Source organism: Curcuma longa, chromosome 1 (assembly GCF_044706935.1).
Source record: "Curcuma longa cultivar G26 ecotype Majalengka, Jawa Barat chromosome 1, ITB_CL_G26_1.1, whole genome shotgun sequence".
In the NCBI taxonomy this organism is placed as follows: Eukaryota; Viridiplantae; Streptophyta; class Magnoliopsida; order Zingiberales; family Zingiberaceae; genus Curcuma; species Curcuma longa.
The window spans coordinates 22537785-22565502 of record NC_133861.1 but is presented as its reverse complement, the minus strand read 5'-3'; the positions used below and the strand labels follow the sequence as shown (position 1 = coordinate 22565502).

Here is a 27718-nt window from a genome sequence, read left to right as displayed (position 1 = left end):
GGTGCTTTCGATATCCCCTTAGATCACAACATTAGGATCCCACTGTCGGAGCATCGACCACGTGAGTCACCGATCGGATATATTACCTATTTTGAAGGCCAGTTATCCGGTGGATTGAGGTTCACCCTTCATTCCTTTCTTCAAGAACTATCCCACTACTTTTAGATTTCCTTATCCTAGTTAGTCCCCAACTCCTACTACCTGATCTACAACGCAATCATACTCTTCCAATTATATCAAATCCCTCTTAATCCTACCACCTTCCATTACCTTTTTTATCTCCGACAGATAGAACTCAAGGTTTTTACTTCGCTGCTAAATCACATAGTACTTTCTTGGGCAAATGCCCTTTGTTACACAAGGGATGGAAAAGTCATTTCTTTTCATCAAGCCATTGCAATCCATACATGAACCACTCCCCTGATTGGATGAACTACCCACTTCCCCTTTGCTAGACGATTACAAATCAAAGCCATCGTATGTAGAGATGCTCACAATCCTATCCAGGCTGAAGTTCAATACCAGTCTACTGTGCGAAAGGTGAAGCCCTGTTATACCGAGTAGGATTGAGCCCGATCGCCACATGGCTGAACAACCCTTTAAGTAAAGCACATGTTAATTAATCTTTACTTTTAACTAACACCTCGATGAACAAGAAACTGAAATGGGTGCTGACATCCACGGATGACATATGCACTCCTAAAGATGCATCGGAGGGAACTCCAAGACCGGTGGAGTCTCATCCCACTCCGAGGGCAAACTCGATAATGCTGAAGAGAAAGAAACAATATGTGCAGCGTCTCCCCTTGATTGGATCTCTGGAATCGACCAAAGTAGGAAGTTAGAAGTCCCCCTCAGAGGTAGAGACTTTGAAAAACCTCCACGGAAAATGGAGGACCAAATCCTAGAGAAGATAGGCTCCAGGGCCAAATTTTCCAAGAAGTCCTCCAGCAAAGTAGGAATGTCCCCGAGATCAAGTGCTAAAATAAAGGAGTCAAGATGAAAAAGGTTGATCTGTCTCTTGGGGGAAGCTACCCGCGTTGCAGTGTCGAAGGACAAAGGCAAGCCAAAAGCGTTGTCGCCTCCCTCCGTGGTTAGGCGCTAGTAATTTTCGAGACTCTGAGACCTAGCTCCGACCCTGGTCGCTCCTCTCGGAGGTCCGAGATCGAGGAGGGATCTAAGGAGGTCAACCCTTCCCTCGTCAATATACTGTGCTCTTATGAGGAGGACATCATCCAGAAGATGAGCTTCTTGGAGCTGGACGAGAACTTGGTATGGTCGATCCGGAGGTCCGAGTTGAAGGCGAGAGGGATGCACGGCTTCGTGAGACACCTATTCAAGAAACATCACTCGATGGAGAATCAGGTGGTGGAGCTAGAGAAATAGCTGTCCTCATCAGAGCTGAAAAACTTGAAGGCTGGTAAGAAAAGGGCCGAGGATGAGGCCATCAAGTGGAGTAATAAAGCTATGATTTACTCTGACAAGGCCCAGATGTTAGAGCATGAACTTGCGGAAGCCAAAGTCATTCCCTCAGCCTTGGAGGAGTTGATCAAAAGGGTGGAGGTCGTAAAGGGTTCGGCTTGTTAGGATCGAGGCGTCGATCGCTAGAGGGGGGTGAATAGTGATTTTCGATCTTTCTCTACAAAAGTATTAGCGGAAGCAAAATAAACAAGAAAGAAAGAGATCAATCGCTAACCCGTTCGATTTACTTGGTATCCACCTCAACTAGGTGACTAATCCAAGGATCCACACACACCACACGATCTTTCCACTATGAAATTTCTCCTTTTCAAAGAGCACTTTGAAGGCGGAGAAACCTTTACAAATGGATCTCTTCCTTGTATAAGGTTGATAGTGAAGTTTAGAGAAAGAGGAATCAAGTTTACAGTGATTGGAGTTCGTGCAAGCAATATGTTGAAGCATGGGTTCAAGGGGGCCCTCTATCAATGTATCAAAGGCAAGTTGATCCCTCGAGGAGCCAATCTGTCCTTTCTAGATTTGTAGAAGGTTTGGAATTGGTTGCCCCTCTCGGAGAAAGCAGAGTGAAGAGATCCTTAGGCCTCTAGTAGTCATTTATGTTTATCCTTATTGTAGTTGTTGTTTGTTTATTTTTTTAACATGAATTTTAATTTTCAATCTATATCTCATCGTGTAAAAAAGGAAAGACTTTTTCTTACGAATGAGTTCTAGTTGCTGAGATTTATGAAGGCAACAAGAGAGAGAGTGAAATATAGCGAGGTTGAGACATAAGAAATAGGGTAGGCTAGCGAGAGAAAAAAATCCCTCGTTAACTAACTATAGGGAGGATTTAAGTGGATGACCTCCAACTGGTAGGTATTGATCAGACATCTCCCATTAAGCTAGTCATGCACCACCACTCATAGAATCGTGAAAGTAGAATGGTAGAGTCCACCTTATGCAAAAAAAAAGTGAAAGTAGAATGGTGCTGATTGCTGGCTGGTATGGAGTCGTAACGTGAGGAGCTGCTTGCTATAGGATGCTGTTGCTGTTTCAACATGGAGGTTGCTGGTGGCTACTATTGGGAGGGTTGCACTCTATGATTTTAAGAGATATATATGTGATGTAGTGGTATAGTATGGGCTAGCATGGTTTTAACCTCTATGGGCTGGATGTGCACGTTGTGGTGCATGCATGGTTTGTGATGTGTGGTTTCATATGTGGCTGTGGTGATTTGCATTGCACGTTGTAGTGCTTGCATGCCTTTTATGAGATATATATGTGATGTAGTGGTATAGTATGGGCTAGCATGATTTTAACCTCTATGGGCTGGATGTGCACGTTGTGGTGCATGCATGATTTGTGATGTGTGGTTTCATGTGTGGCTGTGGTGATTTGCATTGCATGTTGTAGTGCTTGCATGCCTTTTGTGATGTTTTTTATGATGTGTGGTTCATGTGTGGTTGTGGTGATGTGAGTGATGTGTAGTTGTGGTGTCTTGGCATTGGTTGTGCTATGGTATTGTAGTGGAGTCAGGAGGGTTGGTTTGTGGGTGTACGCTCAACAGTGAGTAACTGTTTGGGCTGTGATGTTGGTCTTTGATTGTACACATGAGGGGACTAACCTCTCTTTTATCTATATATATACCATTTCCCGTGAAAGTGCTTTCAGTCAAGATTAGTGAGAGAAGCTACAACTTATCTTTAGGATTCGTGGCGCTTTTGGTAAAAGGCACTGTGGACTGCTCTTTCTCTTGCCAAAGGTGGCCTCCTTGCACCTAACTGGTGGAAGGGGATTGTTGGTGGTGTTTGGAGTGGCTCTCGCTAGAGGTAAGTGTTGGATCGGGTTGGACCGGCTAGAGGGGGGTGAATAGACGGTTTAAACAGAATTGCCCAAGTCTTTTAAAACAAAACTTGGTTGCAACTCGGTCGTTGCTTCCAAGGCAATTGGCACTCAAACAAAACTTGGTTACAGTAAGGAGTTTTCTCAGAGATTTTAGAAGGTTAGGCAAGAAGGGAAGAGGTTCCAATTGTTGTTCCAGTGTAGAGAGGTCAAGTCCAGCAGTTTGTGTAGTTCCGATGGATGGAGGCACTTTTTCGACGGTCGGAGGCTACTCCGATCACCTCCTCCAACCAAGGTTATTCATTTCCCCTCCACAGCTCAGATGCTAGGTGGTTGGTGGGGGTTGGACGGCAATCCACTCACTAGGGGGATGGATTCAACTCAATTAACATCAAAGGTTCTCATTGGGTGAGTTGGGTGGCTGACTCATTTCCAAGGGACAACTAGTTTGTCATTCAAACATAGCAAGAAGCAAAGGAAGGGGAAGGGTCACTCTAGTCAAATGACCCCGAGGGATGTGGCATATGAAGACAAGGTGGCAGATGAAACGTCCTACGTGGCAGACACACAGGACACCATGGACCAATCGGTAGAGGTTGAAGTGGAGCAGCGTGGTGACATGGTTGATATGGCTGATGAGGGGGCAACTCTTAGCATTCCACAAGGATTAAATGGACCACCTCAGCGAGACTAAATTCAACAAGGAGGGAACCCAATGGTAGAGGAGGAGAGCTCATCGGAGGAGGAGTAGCTAGTGGAGGAGGATGCATCGGCTAAAGGGAATGAAGCTAGTAGAGGCAGAATTATCCCTGAACAGTAGAGAACTTTCGCCAACCTTTTCAAGAACAACCGGAAAATGAATTTTTTCATAAACTTAGAGCAGAAAGAGGTCAAAGGCTAGAGGCTATCTTTCCAATTTGATGATATTGACACCGTGGAGGATGCAATGGGGTTCTATCTTGTGGGGTGCTTCATGGGCCGACATCCGGGTAGAAATGGAGTTCATGCTATCGACTCGCGATGGAAGGTGTGTTACAAGTTCTTCATGCACAAAAGTGGGTGGGTTATCTACCGCTTTGAAATGAAGGAGGACAAAGACAATGTCTTGCAAAGTGGGTCATACTTTGTATTCGATATTCCCATCTTCCTGAAGATTATGCTGAGGTATTTTTTGTTTGATGAAGATGAGTGGACTGTCTCAGCTTGAATCCAAATCCATGATTTGCCCCTAGATTGTTGGTCGCAGAAGGTGCTCAGTATGATTGGCTCAAAGATAGGGAAGCCCTTGTACATGGACAACTTGATGTGAACACGAGAGCGGTTGGAGTATGCTCGGCTCTTGGTGGAGGTTCCGACCATCGAAGAAAGAGTTCATAAGGTATCGATCATGTTGCCCACAAGAGTATAATAAGATCTCTGGATTGTCTATGAAGTAGTGTCGGACGTTTGTAAAAGATGTCAAAGGATTGGGCATAGCAAGGAGGCTTATCGTAAAGGGGTTGATCCGACTGGACAGCAACCCAATCAACCTAAGCGAGAGGCACCTACTGATTTGAATGTGCAGTGGATTGATCGACAAAGGTCCTAATCAGTAATTAGTGAGGGGCCAGAGGCGATTGAGATATCAACAACGAACACGGCAGCGAGGAGGGCAAACTCTGCAAGTTTTGAACGGTGTAGCTTTGGGAGTCCAGGTTGCTATGGCGACAGTGGAGGATTGTAGGCCAGCTATTTGGAGGTGGAGATTACAGTTGATGCGGATGGAGGGGTGGGCGTGCTCTGAAGGTGTTGACACAAATGGAGGTCGCGGTTCAACCCCAGATGGAGGCCACACATGGGGAGGAGGGAGCACAAGTGTTGGTCGGGCAGCAGTATCTAGCATCGGCCAGTGTTGGGGACTCTTCCACCTCGGTTGATTGAGGGGTTCGGGTAGTAGCGGATGCATTATCCTTAACATCGAATACATTGTCTTTGGGCTTGGCTATTACCTCAAGCGGAGGGCCAGCGATTGGGGCTCCAACTAGGGCTCTGTAAGTGGTGGCAAGCGGACGATGACTACGGGCACGAGTAACCCACACGGGTGGCCAATGAAGGTTGTCGCTTGGAATATTAGGGGATTCTACAAGTCCCTAAAGCAAGGGGAAGTGCAACATCTCCTCAAGCACAAGGATATTCAAGTGATGGCGCTTTTGGAGACAAAGCTCAAGGAGCATTCGATTGATTCAATTGTCCAAAAGCAGTTTACAAGTACGGGGCATACTCATAATTTTAGTATGTCTAACCGCGGTCTTATTTTGCTTCTTTGGGACTTGCATAGGGGTGGATGGAGGTTATTATAATGATTGATCAGTACATTCATTATCATATACGATGTTGTATATCCGGGCGGACTTTCTTGGTGACTTTTGTTTATAGGCTTCACTTGATCGTCACGTTGAGACCGTTATGGGAGGCGCTTATGGAGCTTAGGGGTACCATCTCTGAGCCATGGATAATCTTGGGGGATTTCAACTCAATATTATCTATTCATGACAAGGAAAAGGGCTCTCCGATCACAAATCATGAGATGCGGAATTTATAACTATTTGCTTAAGCGTGCGGACTAGTGGATCTTCGCTTCATTGGATGTCAACACACTTAAACTAACAGTATGGCTTCTTGCAAATTGGATAGAGCTTTGGTGAATTCACATTAGTTGATGACAGAATTTGATGCTTATGCGGAGTTTACAGCCCTGAGGTGCCTTTTGGACTATTTTTGTGGCATTATGCCGACGCTTTGCAGCACTAGGCATCCTTGATAAGCGCATGTCTGGTAGCAGTGGATGAGGTTCCTCTGTCCTGATGTCAGTCTGGGCTAGCTATCGACACTCCTGGGTATCATGAGCTTAGGATTGATAATAAGTGCAAAAGTGAGCCATTCTCCCCTCCAGTTGACTCGGGCCCATAGCGAAGGGGGAGTGGACTCAACTACTTGTACTATCCGCTCATCTTTATAATTGAGTAGTTTATGAAGGACCTCATTTTTTGACATAAATAGGAGAGGCATTTGTCTAGCCAAGGAGCCATTGCGATGTCGACTTTGTGCGCCAACTAGATTTCTTCCAGGTAGATGTACTTCGTGGCTCACTCTATCAATCGTTGATAACTTTCGGGAGGCTTCTTCATTAAGGATTTGAAGAAATCATCTTTCATTAGCCCCTGGGTGAAAGCATCGATCAGGATATCTGAAGGAATTGATGGGACATCCTAGATGACTTGGTCAAATTGTTGAAGGTACTCCCACAACATCTCTCAAGGTTCTCCTTCACAGTAAACATATTGAAAGACGTTTTCTAATTTTTCTTGATGCTAACAAATTGGTGCAGAAAAGCGAATTTAAAATCTTTGAAGGAACGAATGGAACAGGTGGAAAGACATTTGAACCATCTTTAAGCGGAGCCTAACAGGGTATTAAAAAAATCTGACATTTGATCTCATCTGTATATCAGTGCAATAAGGAAGCATTTTCAAAACAAAATAAGTGATCTTCGGGATCTGACAATCTCATGTATTCACTCAGTTGTAGCTGTCGAAAGTGATAAGATAGTTTCTATTCAAGGACTTCTCTAAAGAAAGGGGTCTCCTCAATATCCTCCTCAAGGAGGGTAAGAGCTTTCCCTCTATGGTCGCACAGGGATGCCTCTCCGACCTGAAATTCATGTGAGTCCTCTCGTGGAGGGGCCGCATCTCTGTGGATTGGAACTATCACCGGGGAAACTTTGACGACGAGCGATAAAGCTTGACTTACCGGATGAGCTCTAACCAACGAAGGAGGGATCCCAACAGTTTGGGGTTGTAAAGGTTGTTGTTGTTGTAATACCTCTTGCACTGCCCTGCGGATCAACTGATCAAGGTCCTCGAGCATCATAGTTATCGCCTCACCGTGGTTCCTTTCCCTGACTAGGTCACAGTTGTCAGTAGTTCTTCTGGTGTTACCATCAGGAGTCTTAGCTCAGCTTTTCCCACAAAAGATGCTAATTTATTTTGGCTAGATATCATGGATGGTCAAGCCACTAGTCAATAAATGATCTGACGTGTGCAGCCTCTAAAAGTTTGCTAAAGAAAATAAAGAGGACCTGAAATACACTTTAACAGGAGGTTAGACTAATAACGGGAGTCCCGACAGACCACTCTGATGCTCAAGTTAGAGTTACTCCCAGAAGAAAAAATGGCTATTGAGAAAGAGAGACAAAAAAGAAGAAGTCCCTTCGACATACCTTTTTATAGGGTTTTTATAGTCATCAGAAAAACATTTCCACTTCGATCGGAGCCGCATCATTATGGGAGGGTATGAAGAGATTAGATCTGACAGTCGTTGATTGCTTCTATTTCTTTTTGACATTATGTGTATTATATTTGAGAGGTGTCCTAATACAATCACCTTATGGTTGTACAATTTATTGGATAAATAAAAATTTACTATTTGAGTACACATTCTCTATGTGTTTGATTGGATTTTAAACTCAATTATTAAATGTCCGCAATATGATTCATATTATGAGAGAATTTATGATTAAATCATAACTAGTGAGCATCTCTATATGTGCAATTTTGAATGTATTAAAATTATCCCTAGTCGATGAATTGATGAGCACGAATATCATCGATTCTGTTGAAACTAGCACATTTTAAACTCCTTAGTTTACCAAGCAGCTATTCTCACTAGCTAGAGATATTGGATGTTAAGTGTTAAACATAGATGCTTGTTAAATGTAACTAGTTCATTGGAATGACTTGTCATGAGACTTCTTATGGTTCTATACATATAGAGATATGTCAATGAAGATCTCAGTGCAGCTTAAGTGCGAGTTTCATTTGACTTATGGTATTCAAATCATCTTGGTTATGAAGAGTTATATTTTGACATCTTAAGCAAACATCTCCAAGAAGGTGTGAACCTGGGATGATAGGGTGTAAGTTGAAGTGTCCGAAGGTGTTTGGATAGCCCATAGAGAATTCACTGCTCCTTGAAAAGGAGATGTATACCCTGCGACCGCTTATCAGGATTGTTACTTGAAGTCTTTGACCAAACATTGAATGTCAAGAGTATGGTACTCTTAGACATATGTATAAGTAACTTGAATTCACATGATATAGAAAACAAACTTGGGCTAGGTGTGACGTAGTCAGTCTAGTGGAAATTGATACATATAAATCATGTCCTGAACTAAGCAGGTATAAGACGGTAAAAGAAACGAGATACGTTTCATTGTAGCTGCTGAAGGATTTAGAAATGATTATAGAATTAATCATTAATTTTTCAATCAATTGGGGAGCATAATGTACTACTAGATGTTACTCATGATCATTCTGTAATTAATAGTTAATTACAAACAACCAACATAGCTAGGAACCTATTAGGTTACACGCACTATAATTTTCTCTAAAGAACCTAAAATGAGTTTGAGAATTAAATTCTCAAAATGAGAGAAATAAAGTCTGATTAGACCGAACAAAGGGCAAAGATGATGAAATTCATCTTATGAAGATGAAATGAACCAAATAGTTTAGTTCTGATGGAAGAGATTTTGACAAATTGGAAGCGATGATGGCTTCATCTTATAAAGATGAAATGAACCAAATTAGTTTGATTATGATTAAAGGTGTTTTGATTATTAAACCAAATAATTTAGCTTTGAACTAAATTAGACCAACTTTGTTTGATTTTGAACCGAACTTAAGTTGATTGGCATTTGAGTTTTGGGTATTGAGTTAAAAGATGGGGTTTTGGATTGGATCCAAACCTAATAAGATATTGTATGAGATATAATATCGAACAGAAATGAACAGTTGGTATTAAATCCTAATGGTTAGGATTAATCACAATCACTCAAACCTTACCTCTCTTAAACTCAGTTTGCTACATTAACTGGTTCGGTTCGCTACAGTAACCCTACGTTAAAACCCAAACCGGCTGCCTCTTCTTTTAGGGTTCGCCCACGTGAGAAGAAAGAGCTGATCACGATTAAAAACCTTGTAGCCGCCGCTTTGTGAGAGTGTTTGGCAGACTTCTCCGAAATCATGATTTTGCTTCCTTAGCATGGTTGATCGAGTGAGCGCCGCCAACTTCCAATCACAACTTGCTTCCCCATCACGATCGTGAGATTTTGATTTTTTTTTCTCCTAAATCTCAATCATGATTGCCCTATCGAGCACCACCCTCCCTATTGCGATCTTCAATCGAACATCGCTCGATCACCCTTTCTCCTCCGAGAGAAGGGAGATAACGTGGCCACGAGCTTGCGGTTTTCTCTATCCCGAGCTTGATTTGGTCCTAATCCAGAATTGGGATCTTGCGAGCGCTGCCCGACCTACTCTGCTAGGTCTCGTCGTTGACCGGGAGGAGAAGGAAACCCCAAGCACATGCTAATTTTTTCATGGGGCCTCTTCTTCCTTGTGAAGAGAGTCGCCAATGCCAATAATCCGGTGGGAAGCTTGAGTGGCTGCTGGATCTTGCTGTTGGTTTTGGTGGACACCAACTGCTGGAGCAAGCCTCCCACAGCAATCGACTTGTGAAGCCACTAGAGCCACCTTGTGAAGCCGCTGGAGAAGCTTGTGAAGGCGTCGGAGCAGCTTGTGAAGCTGCTAGAGCCTCGGACTTGCTACTGAAGCGCCAGAACTACTGGGGGTTTGTGGTTGGGATTTGCTATCGAAAATTGGTTCGCTATCGAAAGTTGATTCATTGTCGGAAGCTTGTGAAGCTTTCGAATATCGTTTCATCAACGTCGAAAAGGATTTCCAACCATTTATCTTATTCCAACGGTCAAAGGTTGACCATCGGAATCTGTGCTAGAAATATGATTGTTGGTGATAGTTAGATTGTTCCGAAAAATGGTCACGACAAGTATTGTTGCATGTTTCCAATATTAGAGTTTTCTCTCTTATCGATTGTTGTCGATCATCAGCTAGTACCAAAGACAGTGACACGACTCATGACTTGGAAAGCCATCCAGATGAGAGTTTGTCATGGATCATCGGTAGATGCAGAGCTTTGATAGAGTCACTCGATTAATGTCAATCCCATTCCATGACATCCGTTAGGTATACCTTAAATAAATTATTATTCTGTAAAATTTTAATTTCCAGTTATGTCATATACTTGTTGTATCCTGCATGTGTGCATTGTGAGTATTATAATAATTAATCTTAATTATTATGTTCTTTCTGCTGCACACGTTTGTAAAACGTGTAAACATGGACAACGCACCGGGCTCATTCTAATAATATGTCAATAGGAGGGAATTCGGAGAGTAGAGCCGTCAAATGGGCCAATCCACAGTGGGGCGGGTCAACCCATAGCGGGCCCATTATAGCCGTCAAGTTGGGTTAGACCCGCCGAGTTGGCCCACCCCGGCAAGTAATTTAGGCGGGTTGGGTTGAAATTTTATCAACTCATTTTAAGATGAGTTCAGATGGGTTGACCCGCCTAGGCCCGCGACCCGCGTGAGTTGGCCCACGGTGGGCTTTGGTTGGCCCGCGGGTTGAGAAAGTTTATTTATTTATTTTAAATTTTAAAATTAAAGTAGAAAACTCAATAAATTAGTGGGTTTGGTTCATTTAAATTATAATTTAAACTTAAAAATTTCAACTTAATCAATTTAAATTATAATTTAAATTTAATATTTTTAATATTTTTTAATTTTTAATAGGCCCGCGGGTTGGCCCGCCTAACCTACGGTCCGCCTTGAGTTGGGTTGGGTTGGAGATTTCTCAACCCGCCAAGTTGGTGGGTTGGCCCGCCCCGCCCCGCCATATGATGAGCCCGCCCCGCCATGGGTTGACCCGTTTGACAGCTCTAGGGCCCATCATATGACGGGGCGGGGCGGGCTGATCCACCAATTGAGCGGGTTGCAAAATCTCCAACCCAACTCAACTCAAGGCAGGCAGCGGGTTAGGCGGGCCAACCCGCGGGCCTATTAAAAAATAAAAAAAATTTTAAAATTTTTAAATTTTAATTATAATTTAAATTGATTAAGTTGAAAATTTTAAGTTTGAATTATAATTTTTAAACTTGAATTGTAATTTAAATAGATCAAACTCACTAATTCATTGAGTTTTCTACTTTAATTTTAAAATTTAAAATAAATAAATAAACTTTCTAAACCCACGGGCCAACCCAAGCCCGCCGCGGGCCAACTTACGCGGGTCACGGGCCTAGGCGGGCCAACCCATCTGAACCCATCTTAAAATAGGTTGATAAAATTTCAACCCAACCCGCCTAAATTACTTGGCGGGGCGGGCCAACCCGGTGGGCCTAACCCAAATTGACGACTATATCGGAGAGACTAGATTTGACAACCTCATAAGTATTTTTTTTATTCTTAGGCTGCCACATGTTTCGAGAATATTCGCAATCCCTATTTACGAGCCCATAAAGGATAGGGACTCATACTTAGGATATGAGGCGAACTCAGAGGTGTGTGGAATTGGGACCTAAGTCGGAGCTAGAATGGGCCCTAAGACCGAGATGACATTTGAGACCGAGATGCCATTTGAGGTCAAGATAACATCTGAGGTTGAGATGGCCGCCGGTCCTTCCCCGTCGATCTCCGGTCGGAATTTGGTTGGAATCCGCGCCAGTCATTGTGGTCTCAGATTCCGGCCAAATTCACCGCCGTCCGACCATATCCGACCGCCGGACCGACGTCGATCGACGCGCCGACGAGTGGCGCATCCATCGGGCCCGGTCCGGTGGTCGGAGATGGTCGGACGGCGATGAAATCGCGGTGGCAGTGGGCGTGGATGGGAGAGCGGCGGATTCCGACCGAATTCATCGTCGTCCGGCCACCAGCTGTCGCCGGACCGACGTCGGTCGACGCGCCGGCGAGTTGCGCTTCGATCGGGCCCGGTCCGACGGCTGGAGGTGGCCGGACAGTGAAACGGGGGCGGCGGCAATGGGCGTGGGTCGGGTAGTGCGCACGGATCGCGGATGGGGATGTCGCGCAGTATATCATATATATATATATATATATATATATATATATATATATATATATATATATATATATATATATATATATATATATATACCAAACTATTTATTTCTTGTGTTGAGGAGAAAAATCTCCTTTCCTTGATTATTAATAATTATCCTATTACAAAAATATATTTAGAATATAAAAAAGAAAATATATCCATTTGACCACCCTAAATTACAAAACTAAATAATTTTATACTAAGTTGTCTCTTTCTTCTTTTATGGGAAAACTAATTTGTCTCTATTACAATAAACAATCATCCAATTGCAACATCATAAATTTGCTAAATAATAATATCAACAAACTATAAATTATATTTCACTTGAACAATTATAATTTAATTATTGTTCCATTTCCAAGCACGGAGCCACATGTTAACCTACTTGGGCTTTAGCACAGGGAGCTCGACGACGTTAGGAAGGAGATTGCAACTCAAATTTGTGACGAAAGAAAAGAAACCGTGAGAGAAAGGAAGGCAGCTCAGGGGCTTTTATTTTCTATCAACTTGAGTAGATTAACTCGAGATCAACTCGGGTAGATCAACTATTTTAGTTTCGCGCACTGTCCATATCCTCCGCGACAAACTTAAAAAGAAGATGTTGTGGTGGAGAGGATTTTAAGGAGTGTGTTTCCTTATGGTTTGGCAAGGGAGAAGATATTTAGAAGGAAAGAATTTTGTCAAAAAAGTTTGATGAGATAGGCATGAAAAGGAATAAGAGAGTTTTACAAGAGCCTTGAATTACAATATGTTTTTGAATATGCAATTGATGATCATAGTCTTTGATATATGTATATAGTGTTAGATTTATCAAAGCATAGATTTTTTTTATTTTAACATTTTCAAAATACTTTGTAATTATTTAAATCTTTGAAATTTATAAAAATATTAAATAACTTTTGAGTGATTAAACTCATAATAATAAGTATGAAAGAATTATTATTTTGACAATTATTAAATTATTTTTATCAAAATACTTTAATAATCTTTTTTTAAAAACACTCTATATAAATATGCATGCTACTATTTTAACCATCATAAAAATTATTAAAATATTCCATAAATTGTAGTATATAGCTTAAAAAATGGTAACACAAAATATAGAAAAAAAATGGGAAAAAAAACTATCAAAGCACATGTTAGATACAAAAAGTCTTAATATATAGGATAAAAAGATTATAACGCATAATAGACAATTTTCATAAACATTTTTTTTTACTCATAAAAGGGTCGCATAGAATTTGTGCGCCTTTTTGTCGTGCGTTTGGTTTGTCATGCACACCGTCTTATCGTTATTGAACAAAGCCCGCCGTAATGATTACAAAGACGTGGTGCACATTGAATGAACTGACACGACGTAGCCCATGGTGGCCCTGCAACAAAGGACCATCGACGTCGCCGCTTCCTCCGCCACTCCGTGGTCGGTCGCCGCTCCACCACTCGCTGCCGGCAAAACGCCACTACAAACAAACTCCAGTGCACATGCTTTCATCCCGCCTCCGTAGGCTTTGCTCGGCTGCCGCTCCGGCCCACCGGTCGCCGGCGGGCCCTCCCCTCCCGCCTACTTCATTCACTTCATCCACCACCGCTTGCTTCGTGGAGATCAACGCACCGCGCCATCGGCAGTGGATGGGATTGGGAACGCGCGCCGATAACCCGTTTGTCCTAATTCCTCTATGAGTGGCACCTTGACAAGCAAGTGTTCATCTCATAGCACGCTAGCAAGACATCGGCATCATCACCAGAGGAGGTATTTAATTCCGAAGTAGTGTTCATGTTAAACTTTGCCTCTGATGGGGGGCCATTGAGCATGACCCAGACGGCGCAGAACAGGGGTCACCCAACCCACCCATGCTGGCGCAGACAAAAGCATTTAATAGAAGAGACAGCATAGCTACAAGATGGGTATGGAAGACAAAGATGGTGGGGATTTTGGAGGTCCCCATTGTCGGCGGGTGGTCGGAGGCAACCTCCAAATGCAATAGCTAGCTCCTTCTCTTGATATTATTTGAATGTTAGAGATTCAAGATAACGACATCTGTTTGGCACATCTCCATCAGGTAGTTAAAGCATTTTTTATGTCTTAATATCTATCAGTGTTCTCTTTCAATAAATTCTTTGATTTGGAATTTACATCTTAGAGTCGGACTGTGAGTGATAAATTTTGGCAACTAGTAATGATACTTTCGTATTACTAAATATTGCTCACGGTATTGTCCTACTACAGTATCGTGAACTTGGAGTAAAAAAAATATTTACTTGTTGTCCTTGTGTAAGGAATCGGAGATAGTTCTTGCCTTCTGGAAGAATGCCACTTGCAGAGTCCCTGTGCTTTTGCCCTTGTTACTCACTAAAAAATGGATCGACCTGAAAACAAACCATTCAGTTTGGAGTACTACGATGATGATCATGATCATGGTTCAAACGTATGTGAACTTAATATGGTTTCCTTATGTCTTGTCTTGCATCAGGCTTGATAAGGTATTAAGGTGTGGTCTACTCTGCTCTTCGTGTTAGGTTTATGGACCAACCTTTTTTTGGACTTATTCATCAGCTAACTTTTCTTGTTAGGCTTTGAGATCTCTATTATAAGAACATGAATCTGTCAAAATCATTGTAGGAAGTTGCAACTCGCCAGGTTGGAAAAAGGTCATCAGGAAACTATTGTAAGGTTCTCTTGAAAGCACCCACTATAAATAAATACAACTTTTTTTTCTACAATTCATTTAAGAATGTTTAAGTTGAATTTTTTAACTGTTTTCTATGCTTATATAGCTGTTTGGGTACTTGTTCTTGCAGCTTGTATTGGATTGGTAAAAGAATTACTGGCAGCATTGCTTTTAAAACCTGATGCATTCCCCTTATAGAAATGGATTAGTTTGACCTTCAAATTCTGGTTTAACCAGCCAATCCAGTGTTAAAACCACTGAGTAGTAGATCATCAAAACTGGCATGGGTTAGTTCAGGAAGAATTATTGAGCAACTGTTCAATTAGAAAGATTAACAACATTATAAAAAATGTCCCTCAATGCTGATATATAAACCTAAGTGTGGAATTGTATTGTTCAAGCATGGTGTGTATATCCTGATGGATCAGTTCCTTGAACAAAACACCTCTTCAATACAGTGAGCCTGACTTATCTCCTTGCATTGTTGGTCCTTTTACCCTTGGAGGATAAGTATACCACCTAATTTTAAGGATAAAGATGGAAATTGGATGCATACATTTCCACACTCCTAGAAATGCATTCAGAATATTAATTATCTCTTTGTTTGAATCATCCAGTTGAGTATTCTTGTACTTGTCTATGTTGGAGTATTTTTATTCGCTATATAAATACATTGGTGTTTTAGCTTCACCATTAGGCTGGAACAATCTTGTAGTTTACCCATTTTTCCTTTATTTTCCTGCATGTATTTCCATAGATTATAATATGTATTCTAGATAACATTCTCTTTCAAAAAGAAGAAACCAAGTAGTAATAATTGAAGAGCATTTCGGTCAATACATATATACTGATGTTCACGTTTCCTTGGGATCATGAACAATTAACTGAGAGAAATCAATGCCCACATTACTCCAGTCTGTCACTTATAACCTACTCTCTTGGATCTGATCTGTGGTTCTATATAAATAGTTGAAATTTTGCTACCATCCGGGATCATGAACTGACCTTAGATTTAGATTCGTTTGGTTAAGCCAATTGGAGATCTTGGGGAAAAAATGTCACTCAAGATGCACTTTACTTTTCACTTTAAAAATAATGGGTGTTCTTATCACCTCTGATATGCCCATCACAGCTTCTCTTTGTTTGAATTATTGAAAAGTGAACAATTTCAGTGAAACTGTTCATTTTACTAGTCTGAAGTAAAGAATCATTCCAATCTTGTCTATAACTTTATAACTATTGCACGAGAATATTCTTGCCCGAATTGATAATTGTATTTTACATTTGAAGTTCAATTAATTGTAATTTTTCATTTGAAATTCTGAACCAAACAAAGTGAACAGTTATCAGTAAAACTGAAAAGTCCTCCTAACTCTACTTGTGAATAACTTTAGGATGGCTTTTCCCTCAAGGCAAAAGTAACTAATTTCAATGAAAGTATTCACTTTTTAACAAACTAGCTTAAAGAGGGGCATAATTAACATATTAGTGCTGAATAAACTAGCATAAGGAGGGGCATAATGAACATATTAGAGGTGATGAGGTGTTCCTTTGGTAACAATCAAATACCTTTGGATGATTTTGAAAATAAAAGACGCCCTTTTAATTTTTACCCTTAATAACTACTGAGCAATGATTGTCCCTTCCACTATTCAATGATTGTGGATCAATAGGCACATCAAACTATGAGCAATGGCTAAGGCTTATCAGCACTTGTAGGCATGTAGGTGAGGAAATCCTATCAAAGGCAACTTGCTAATTTAGAAACCTAGCTAGAAGGCCAGAGGGTATTGATCTGGATTAAGTGACTGACTACTCTTCCATTACACTATTTACTCAACTATTTTGCACTTCCGTTTTCTTCTTTTTTTCCTTTCTTTCTTTTCTTTTCCTGATCAAGCGACTCTCTTCGTTGTTGAGGTCAATCATTCTGACTTCTGCATGCTAATGTCCAATGCCTTCATACAAGTTTTGTTTAAAATTCACACTTGGACATCATGTTGCATTCATATGCATGTTTTTAACGTTCATGTCACGAGCATCTCACTAGGGGGGGAATCCAGCTTCTGTTGTGAAAAGATGGAGCACCTTCAAGCACACATCTTTCATTGTTGCAGATTACAAGACATGGACATCCTGACAAACCTGTGCAGTAGATGTGTTCCAACAAGTACAACTAAAATAAGCATCGCACAAGATGTGCCCCTACCCATCACTTCCATCTTTTCACCAATAATTGTCATGTCTATCCTCTTCCTGTTTTCCTTTTCCTCGAGTACTTGCCTCCTCTAGCCTTTCACTTCTCTGGAGGATCCAATGCGTTGCATTAAGAAGAATATCTTCTCTTGTTTTTTAAAGGGAAAGAGCCATGGGAGTGATTGACAACTTCTTTATAATAAGTATATGTCAATCTATGGGCTGGTAGTAAATTAATACAACATCAAATCTGGCTCTTCTTTTTACGTTATTAAGTGGTGCAGCTATTTTGCAGGAAGCAGAAGAGCAGAGGTAGTTATATAACTCCCTTAATATATAAACTAACCTTGCGTAGCACCTGTAAGCATCAATTGTTATTAAAAAAAAATTCTCCTTGTGTTTACATTCGCGTGCACTGCCAAAAACTGATATGATTGAATGTTTAATTGCATGTATCCAACTTTAGGATTCGTAAAAGTGTTACTACCTACTATCAATGATGCATGGTTTTAGTTTATCTTCTCTGCAAAAGTTATTATTTTAGAGAAGTAATCAAGAACATAAACATCTTGTTATTCTCCTTATTTTTAACTCATTCCTCTTCATCTAAACAAGGTTACTACTCCATGTGTGCTCTGCTTCCATTTGGCTTGGGAGTGGAATCCCCCTTCTTTTCCTTCTCAGCCTGAGCATGGTAAGATGCCTCTTCCACAAAGACATTGATGTATCAACCTTTGATTTATTTTTATGTTGGTTTCATCTCTCTGCACGAATAACCTCTCGAAGTTACTTGTATATATGTTTGACCTTACTCCTTTTGTAACTTCATCTAGAGATCTATAACCATGCAACCTTTGGAGTTCCATGCTCATATAATGTACAAATTCTAATCTTACAATCTCAGTCATTGGCTATTCTGAAGTTTTTCTCAGTCTCGATTTAAATCCTTGTTTCAGGAGTTGTCTATTCAAAGAAACTGTCCTATTGTTCATCATTTTGATGCATGTTAATATCTTTCTAAATCCTATATCAAAGTGTTAAACATTAAGTTTAGGGTGGTATTCTTTGTGTAACTTCATGTAAATTTGTTAAAAGGAAATGAAACCTAATTGAGCATGAGACCTTTGTATGATCATGGATTGTTTGCAATGAATGATATGTGATTCGATATACAAATGCTTCCATTTTATCCTCTACTCGAAGCACCTCCTCTGCTCACTGAACAGCCCTTTTCCTATAGATTTTCTTGCCTCGTCTATTCTTGTCTTTTGTGTGTGATACGACTCATTGCCCTTCCTTTCTACTACTCTTCCAAAAAGATCTCCGCAGCCATTTTGTCGGATTCGTTTCCACTTCGGTTATTTAATTAGATGAAAAACACCCCTCGTTGACCTTTATAACCCCTGCTCTGCCTATATAAGCCGCCACCCTTATCCTTTCTGACATACCTCTCTCTCTCTCTCGCTCTCTGCTGTCGCAAGAATTCTGTCTTTCTGTGAGTTGATTGTGAAGAAATCAACAGGCGGAGAAGAAGGATCAAGAGGCATGCTGTTGGGGTGGTCATGGTGCTACTGTTTGTCGCTGGCTCCGGTGGTTTGCATGGCGGTGAAGATGTTGGAGTTGTTGTGGTGGAGGCCGAAGAGGGTGGAGAAGGAATTCGCGGAGCAAGGCATAGGAGGTCCTCCGTACCGCTTCTTCCTCGGCTGCCTCAGGGAAATGGTTTCCATGACGCTGGAGGCCTCCTCGAAGCCGATGATGCCTCAGACCTCTCACAATATCCTCCCGCGAGTTCTCCCTTTCTATCACCATTGGAAGAACATCTATGGTGCTTCAATTACCTTCCTCCGTGTGTTTCTTCGATGAGATTTTGCTTAAATCCCTGTTTTTCTTGCAGGTTCCACGTTCCTGATATGGTTCGGCCCCACGGCGCGCCTCACCGTCGCCGACCCCGACCTCATCAGGGAGATATTCCTCTCTCGGTCCGACGTCTTCGAGCGCTACGAGTCGCACCCGCTGGTTCGGCAGCTGGAGGGCGAGGGCCTGGTGAGCCTGCGCGGCGAGAAATGGGCTCACCACCGGAAGATCCTCACGCCGACCTTTCACGCCGAGAATCTCAAAGTAATTTGTTAACCGATCGCTGCCTCTTTTTTATGCCAATAATTAGCGTCGGCTGATCGATTGATTAGCAACGCGTGGATCAGCTGTTGATACCTTTCATCGGCCGGACTGTAATGGATATGGCGGAGAAGCTGCCGGCGGTTCCCGGCGCGGAGGTGGAGATTGACGTATCCGAGTGGTTCCAGACCGTCACAGAGGACGCCATCACGCGCACCGCGTTCGGCAGGAGCTACGACGACGGCAAGGCCATCTTCCGGTTGCAGTCCCAGCAAATGGAGTTCGCCGCCGAAGCCTTCCGCAAGGTCTTCATCCCCGGATACAGGTATATCTGTTTTATACGTCGCGTCAATCGATGCCAATTATACTCTGTTCTTGCTTTAACTTCGACTATCAAAAACCAGATTTTTGCCGACGAAGAAGAACACAGACTCGTGGAAGCTTGAGAAGGAGATCAAGAGAAGTCTGATCCGGCTCATCGGTCGGCGGAAGGAGCAGCCATCCGGAGAGGCGAAGGATTTGCTGGGCCTGATGATCAATGCGGCCAGCGGACCAAGTGCTCGACTCCGTACCCCGATGACGTGCTCTGCAGCTGCGCCGATGACTGTCCGGGATATCGTGGAGGAGTGCAAGACGTTCTTCTTCGCCGGGAAGCAGACCACCTCTAGCCTTCTGACGTGGGCCACGGTGCTCCTCTCCATGCACCAGGAGTGGCAGGAACGCGCGCGAGCAGAGGTGCTCTGCGTGTGCGGCCCACTTGACATCCCCTCCCGTGATCAGCTCGCCAAGCTTAAGACGGTAAAATTAAATTCTTTGATTATATTGAATTGATCCATACGAATTTCAAGAGTAAAATTTGACCGCAGCTGGGGATGATCCTGAACGAGACGCTGAGGCTGTACCCGCCGGCGGTGGCGACGATACGGCGGGCGAAGGAAGAGGTGGAGCTGCGAGGGAAGCGGATCCCGCGGGGCACGGAGCTGCTGATCCCCATCGTGGCGGTGCACCATGACGCGGCGCTGTGGGGGGAAGACGCGGCGGAATTCAACCCGGCGCGGTTCGCCGACGGGGCGAGCCGGGCGGCGCGCCACCCCACGGCCTTCATCCCCTTCGGCCTCGGCGCGCGGATGTGCATCGGCCAGAACCTGGCGCTGCTGGAGGCCAAGCTGACCCTGGCCATCATCCTGCGCCGCTTCGCCTTCCGCCTCGCGCCCTCCTACGTCCACGCGCCCACCGCGCTGGTGCTGCTCCACCCGCAGCACGGCGCGCCGGTGCTCTTCCGATCCTTAGGATCTCATCTGTAATCGAAGGAAGATGTAGCATGCATGCATTTCTGGGCACTCTGTTTCTTTACCGCCGGCGCCGTAATTTGCGTAAATTACAGAGGGAAAAAGAAGCAAAAACAAAAATTAAAAAATTAAAAATCCAAAAGAGCAGGCGATTGAATTGAATGGCGAAGATGACTGAGGATGTTGGTTTCCTTGTTTCTTTCGTCGTCACAGTGGGAGGATGCGGTGTCGCTAATTCGGTACGTCGGAGAGGCGACAGAGAGTCGGCACAGTGACAGCCCGCATATAGTGCCTGGTGAGGTTGACCCCAACCCGAACATGTCGGCTCTGTCCTCTTCCCCAGCCTAACTAATTGCATGAACGGTCCACGTCCTGTCTCCACCAGCACTAGCATCACCACTCCAACTCTGCCTCCTACCTGGTTCACATCCACCCATTCGCCGCCACTTTCCATGGGCCCCACCGCTCCAGCTCAAAATATTATATTATATATATATATATATATATACACGAGATTGATCTGCTGGATGACAGCTTCATGGGCGACTAGTGGACGATAGGGCTTAATCGATCAGATCGATTAAGCCTCCATTATGAGGCTTAATCAAGCCATCTATTCTCCCAGTCGTGATTCCGGCCGAATCGCGCCGGATTTCGATCACAATTCGGTCGGAGACCGCTTGAGGAAGGACCGCTCCTCGGCCGGTCTCCGATCGGATTGTGATCGAAATCCGGCGCGATTCGATCGGAATCGCGACTGGCAGTGGCCGTACGCGATTCCGGCCAAATTGCGCCGGATTTCGGTCACAATCCGACTGGAAATCGGCACTGGTCGATGCGCCGACGAGTGGCGCATCGATCGGGCCTGGTCCGGCGGCCGGCGACGCGATGGCGGCCGGAAGCGACGGAGAGAAGAAATATTCTACAGTGGACGGTCGGATTTCGCATGATCGACGTGATGGACGGTGGATCTGCGGCGCCCACAAATTCCCACGAAATAGATGCCCAACAGATCAGTTATATATATATATATATATAAGGGACTGTTACAATCGCCTGACATGATCTCATTTAGTTTTATTCTTTTTCAAAAACTCTTATAAAAGATTTCTTTACCTCCGAAACGATTCAGGAGTAACTCATAGAAAAGTTTAGCCGTCTCAATCTTCCATGGTCATCGAATAATATCGCAAGCAAGGTCCTTTCATGGTGGAGTTGACATTCACATTAGTAGTGGGATGATCTCACTCTCAAACAATGGTACTCTTGTCTCCAAGCTGCCCAACCTCTGAACTCAACTTGGATTCACAGTGCACTTTAGACTTTCCCATAACTCCACTTTGAATGTCTTTTTGCCCATGGTCTTTGGTGGCTCGAAAGAAATGATGGGTTTGGACCACCTCAACAAACACCATTATATGTTATGTGCATTCCATTTTCTTTGCGATAGCAAGACGATCGACTCCTCTTCGAGCTAAGCGAAAGTCCATATCTAAAGTGAGTAATACTCATCCATCAACTTGTGCCGCTTTTACATCCTTTCCCTCGCCCTAACACCCAACTTGTCCCACTCTTACATCCTTTCCCTTGCCCTAACACCCTTGATGTACCTACCTATCCATCAACTTGTGCCACCTTTGCATAATTTTGAGTTTGAATCGTATTTCATACGACCAATAGATGATATATACTTGATCCGTTTAACTTTATTTGTTTAGTTAAACTATTGTGTGACATGATCTAACCCATGCAATGCATTTAAGTAAATGGGCTAGGTCAATCCTTTTTAAAGTTACATTGTGTCGACAATTAAAATTGTGGCTTGCGGACTTGCGCTAACTTGGGCTTCGATTTGACCCCCTTGGTTTCGCACGGAATTAGGTTTGAAATAGTTCATGAGTTGAATTTGGATTAAATCCGATCTAATATTTTTTTATTAATTATTAACACTAATTACAATTATTAATATTTTTTTTACTAATATTGAATATAAAATGGTATAGTAATATGAGTTTTTGTTTTTAAAATTATTTTTATTAATTTTAAAATATTTTAAGAAAATAGGCTTAATGATCTCGAGCTCAAAGTTGTGCTAAGCAAGAGTCTAATTAGACATGACTTCTCATAAGTCATTACAAGTTAAGATTGTAATCAAACATAGCCCCTTGACATTTCTAATCAAACGTGTGATCTTCAAACTGTAATATGAAAGCATTACGATACATCTAATTGAACTAAAGGACGTATCCACATGATTAGAATATGACTTCATCATCAACTTTTACTCTTTGGGGTTTGAATATGATAGCATTACATCAATCGAGTGAACGCCAAGATACTAGTGACATCATATACTTAGCGTCCTTGTATCACACGGAGAGGACAAGTTGGTCGAATAACGCTCCTAGTGCATGGTTTCATCGTGTTATTTCGCCATCGAGACATCTTCTAAGATATTGTTTAATAGTTTCATTACGAAGAGAACAAAACAAAAAGCCTTCTTCCCTCAAAATGTTGTCCTAAACCAACTAACAAAAGAGTTTGTGGTTCTCTTGGAACAAAAGATAGCTCGGTTAAGGTGTTTAAAGGATCCCTATGCCTAAGTAGGAAAGCATATTGAACGTCAAGTCGACATCGCCGTAAACTACCTTGTGTAGGCCAACTCCATATGATCCCATGTGACTAGAATTCAATGTTAAGGAACTAGTTTGGAAAGCTCTTGGACGGACCACCATCGACCGAACCATGAGTAGTCCAACTCCATATGACCCCATGTGATTCGAATTCAATGCTCAAGAATTTGTTGGAAGAGAAGAACTTTTGGACGGACCACTAAAATAAGAGAGCACTAGCAAGGTGAGATAGATCCAAATGCCTATCCAAGTAGACTAACTACTAACAAATCCAACTCCATATGATGCCCATGTGATTCGAATTCAATGCTCATGAATTAGTTCGAAAAACTCTTGGACGGACCACCGCGAACCGACCTTGAGCTAGAGAGCCCCAACATGATGAGACAATCCATATGCCTAAGTTGTCGGTGCTTATCTAAGCAAATTGAGAATGACTTTGAAAAATGTCAACGAACTCTAGTGTCCATATATATGATATATTCGAACTCAATCAATGATGCATCTAAACAAGATCTAATTATCATCAATAATTAAGGTGAGAGTCATTGTCATTGCGTCTTACTTATTGTGTTGGTGCTTATCTAAGCAAATCGAGAATGACTTTGAAAAATATAAGTAGACTATAGTGCCTATATATATGTGATACATCCGAACTCAATCAATGATGCATCTAAACAAGATCTAGTTATCATCAATAATTGAGTCGAGAGTCAATGATATTGCGTCTTACTTGTCGTCGGAGTTCCCACAAGTGCGGAATGATCTTCTATAGGAATTGGACGCAATCCATATCTTAGTCTCAATGGGAAAGAGTCCAAGAAAAAAAAAGACAAAGTCAAGATATCCAAAATGAATGAATTCTTCTCTTCTTATCTCAAGTTCATCTTACAGAGACCATCCACCATAAATCTCATAACCCATTAACAGTCCATTAATATTAACGAACCGAGTTATTAGATCTATACATTGAATCCACATCCATTTATATAAACCTCCCTTCATGTTATAAGCATTAGATCACTTAATGACGGTTAATACCTTAATCACAAATAGTGTTGGTGTTAATTCAAGTATAAGACCACTAAATAGAGATTAATTCCCTAATGGAGACTTAATCCTTTCAATCTTCCACTCGGGCTATACTTGATATCATATACACCACATAGCATCTTAGTTGAGCTCAACATGTCAAAATGTTATGGGTTAATTAATTTATCCCTTCAAATAATCCAGTACATTAATTCAATTAGCATAGGACTAAAGAAGTCAGAGTTATTATAATTGTAACAAGATCAAACAGTAATCACAGTTCTAATTAATTAATGACATTGATCAAATGTAGATGTAGAGTACGAATATAACACAAAATATGATCTGTATATGCTCATTTACAAAAGTCCTACTGATGACCCAAATTGGATCCAAATCATGTTTACTTAACCTTATATAAAATCACAGTAATAAATCATGATTCAATTTTGTGACTCATATTTACAAATAAGTAATGATTCTCTGCATGAAAATCTAGCAGAAAAATGCAGTAGGACAGACACATGTAGGTGGGCCCCATTGCCATGCCTATGTCTGTTCCTGCTGCATTTTCCTGCTGGAAGAGAATCATTACTCTTTACAAATTCATTTGCAAAATCACAAGAATAAATTATAATATTCTTATGTCATAGAGTCAAAAATCATATACACATGTAAAACTTTAGTACATATAATAAATCAAAAATACATGTGTTCATTAATATATAGCATTACACCAAAATACAGATTTCTACCAAATGGGTACTTCATCAAAATGAAAAATCCTTATATTATGCACATACTGATAAAACACCTTGGGTGACAAGCCCTTGGTGAGCGGATCAGCTAATATGAAATCTGTTCTTATATGCTCTATCATAATTTAGTCACTCTAAACTCTTTCTTTAACCGTCAGAAATTTTATGTCAATATATTTAGACTTTGATGAACTATGATTATTCTTGAAATATAATTCTGCAACTTTATTATCACAATTGATCCTCAATGGTCTATCAATGCCCCTAATGATCTGTAATCCTGTGATAAGGTTCTGCATCCATATCCCATGGTTGGAAGCTTCGTAGTAGGTTATAAATTCTGCCTTCCATAGTGGAAGTGGCTATTAGAGTCTATTTGACATTTTTCCATGATATAGCCTATCCCGCCAACATGAAGACATAACTTAAGGTGAACCTACTACTATCTAAATAACCAACAAAATTAGAGTCTGAATATCCAATGATCTCCAGATGACCTGATCTCCGATAAGTGAGCATGTAATTATTATTCTTTGCAAATACCGCATAACCCTCTTCACGGCTTTCCAATGCTCTGGTTCAGGATTACTCAAATATCTACCTAACATCCCCACAATGTACATAAGATCTCGGACACGTACATACTTAAGCATACATTAAACTCCCTACTATCGATGCATAAGGGAATTGTTGCATTTCCTTAATCTCAAGTTCATGATGGACATTGTTGCAAGTTAAATCTATCACCCTTTGACATAGGTGTGTCATCAGGAGCACAATTCTGCATACCATACCGAATGAACACCTTTTCTATATAGGCCTTTTGTAAAAGTCCAAGTGTGCACCTTGAATGATCATGAACAATCTGTATGCCTAAGACAAAGGATGCATCACCAAGATCCTTTATTTCAAATTCACCTGATAAAAATGACTTGGTTTCTAACAACAGACCCTTATCATTGCTTGCCAATAATATATCATCCACATACAAAATAAGTATGATAAACTTGCTCCACTGAACTTGATATACAAATATTGATCAATTGGATTCTCCTTAAAATCATATGAAGAAACTACTTGATCAAACTTTTGGTACCATTGACAAGATGTCTACTTTAACCCATAAATGGACTTTCTTAATCTACATACTAGGTGTTTTGAATCTCTTGATTCAAAGTTCTTCTAGCTACACTATGTATATAGTTTCCTCAATATTTTCATTGAGAAATGCAATCTTTAACATCCATTTGATGGAGCTCTAGGTCATAATGAGCTACAAGTGTTATGATTATCCCAAGGAGTCTTTCATCAAAATCGATGAAAAAGTCTTCTTTGTAATCAATATCCTCCTTCTGAGTGAATCCCTTGGCGACAAGGCGAGCTTTATACTTTTCGACATTGTCATGTGAATCCCATTTGATTTTAAATATCCATTTACAACCAATAGGTTTCACCCCTTCAAGCAATTCAATAAGTTTTCAAATGTCGTTGTTCGCCATAGACTTCATCTCTTCCCTCATGGCTTCGATCTATTTTTCTGGATGAGAGCACTGTTTGACTTCTTTGAAAAGATATGGGATCATCTTCCAACCAATGCCAAACTCATGCTCTTAGAGATAAATATAGTCATGTGACATTGTAGATCTCCTTTCCCTAATGGATCTCCTTAGTGACACTTGCACTTGAGGTGGTTGGGAGTCATGCTCAACCATATGAGGGAATACCTCTATTTGAGTTGATGTACCCCTCCATTTGAATTGGAGGTGATACGGGAATATCATGGTCCACTATCCCTTCCGGTTGTGCAACTTCAATTGTATGTGGAATGGTACAACATTTCACTATCAACTGCATCAGTAGCTACCATATTAGGATCATCAATGTTCTCCTCAAATGATATTTTCTAACTTTATCACTTTCACCATCCTCAATAAATTTGACATTACCCATCTCAAAAAAGGATCTACTCAAGGGTTGAAAAACTTAAAGCCCCTTGAGTTTTCAGAGTATCCTACAAAATGACAACTAATGATTCTTGAATCCAATTTTCTTTTCGTTAAGCCTATAAGGCCTAGCCTCAGTTAGACAACCTTAAACATGTAGATGCCTAATACTAGGCGTTCTACCTGTCCACAACTCATATGAGATTTTTGTTACCACCTTACTAGGAACTCTATTGAGTAAGTAAATCATAGTCTTGAGTGTCTCACCCCATAAAAACTCTGGTAAAGAAGAAAATGTAATCATACTTCTCATCATGTCTTTTAGGGTATGATTTCATCGCTCTGCTATACCATTCTACTGAGGGGTCCCAGGCATGGTGTATTGCACCACAATTCCACACTCAGCAAAGTAATCCAAATGGCTCAAGATATTGTTCACTTGATCTGTCAAATCTACTATAGTATTCACCACCACGATCTGATCTAACAGCCTTAGTCTTCTTACTAAATTGATTTTCAACTTCAACTTTGAAGGTTTTGAACATGTCTAGGGATTGCGACTTCTCATGAATAAGGTACAAGTATCCATATCAGAGAATAATCATCTATAAAGCTTATAATGTATGTTTGATCGTTTTAAAAATTTTAGATAACAGACCTGCATATATCCATATGTATCAGCTCTAAGACCTCATTACTCCATCTTAAACCCTTATTACTTTTGCCTTATCATTCCCCTTAATACACTCAATGCAGATTTCAAAAT

General features: G+C 41.5%; 1 protein-coding gene across 2 annotated transcripts; it reads left to right on the top strand.

Annotated features, from left to right (window-relative positions):
• The first annotated feature begins 18623 nt into the window (after positions 1–18623).
• LOC141834381 (cytochrome P450 734A6-like) lies at positions 18624–20728 on the top strand. 2 transcript variants are annotated; one of them, XM_074721747.1, is made up of 5 exons: positions 18624–19007; positions 19077–19300; positions 19384–19622; positions 19702–20095; positions 20164–20728. In XM_074721747.1, the coding sequence occupies exons 1-5, from the start codon at positions 18728–18730 to the stop codon at positions 20599–20601; spliced, it is 1575 nt and encodes a 524-aa protein (XP_074577848.1). In that variant the 5' UTR covers positions 18624–18727; the 3' UTR covers positions 20602–20728. The 2 variants fall into 2 exon arrangements, with proteins under 2 accessions (XP_074577848.1, XP_074577841.1); XM_074721740.1 differs by having other exon boundaries at positions 19369–19622.
• The last annotated feature ends 6990 nt before the right edge of the window (positions 20729–27718 follow it).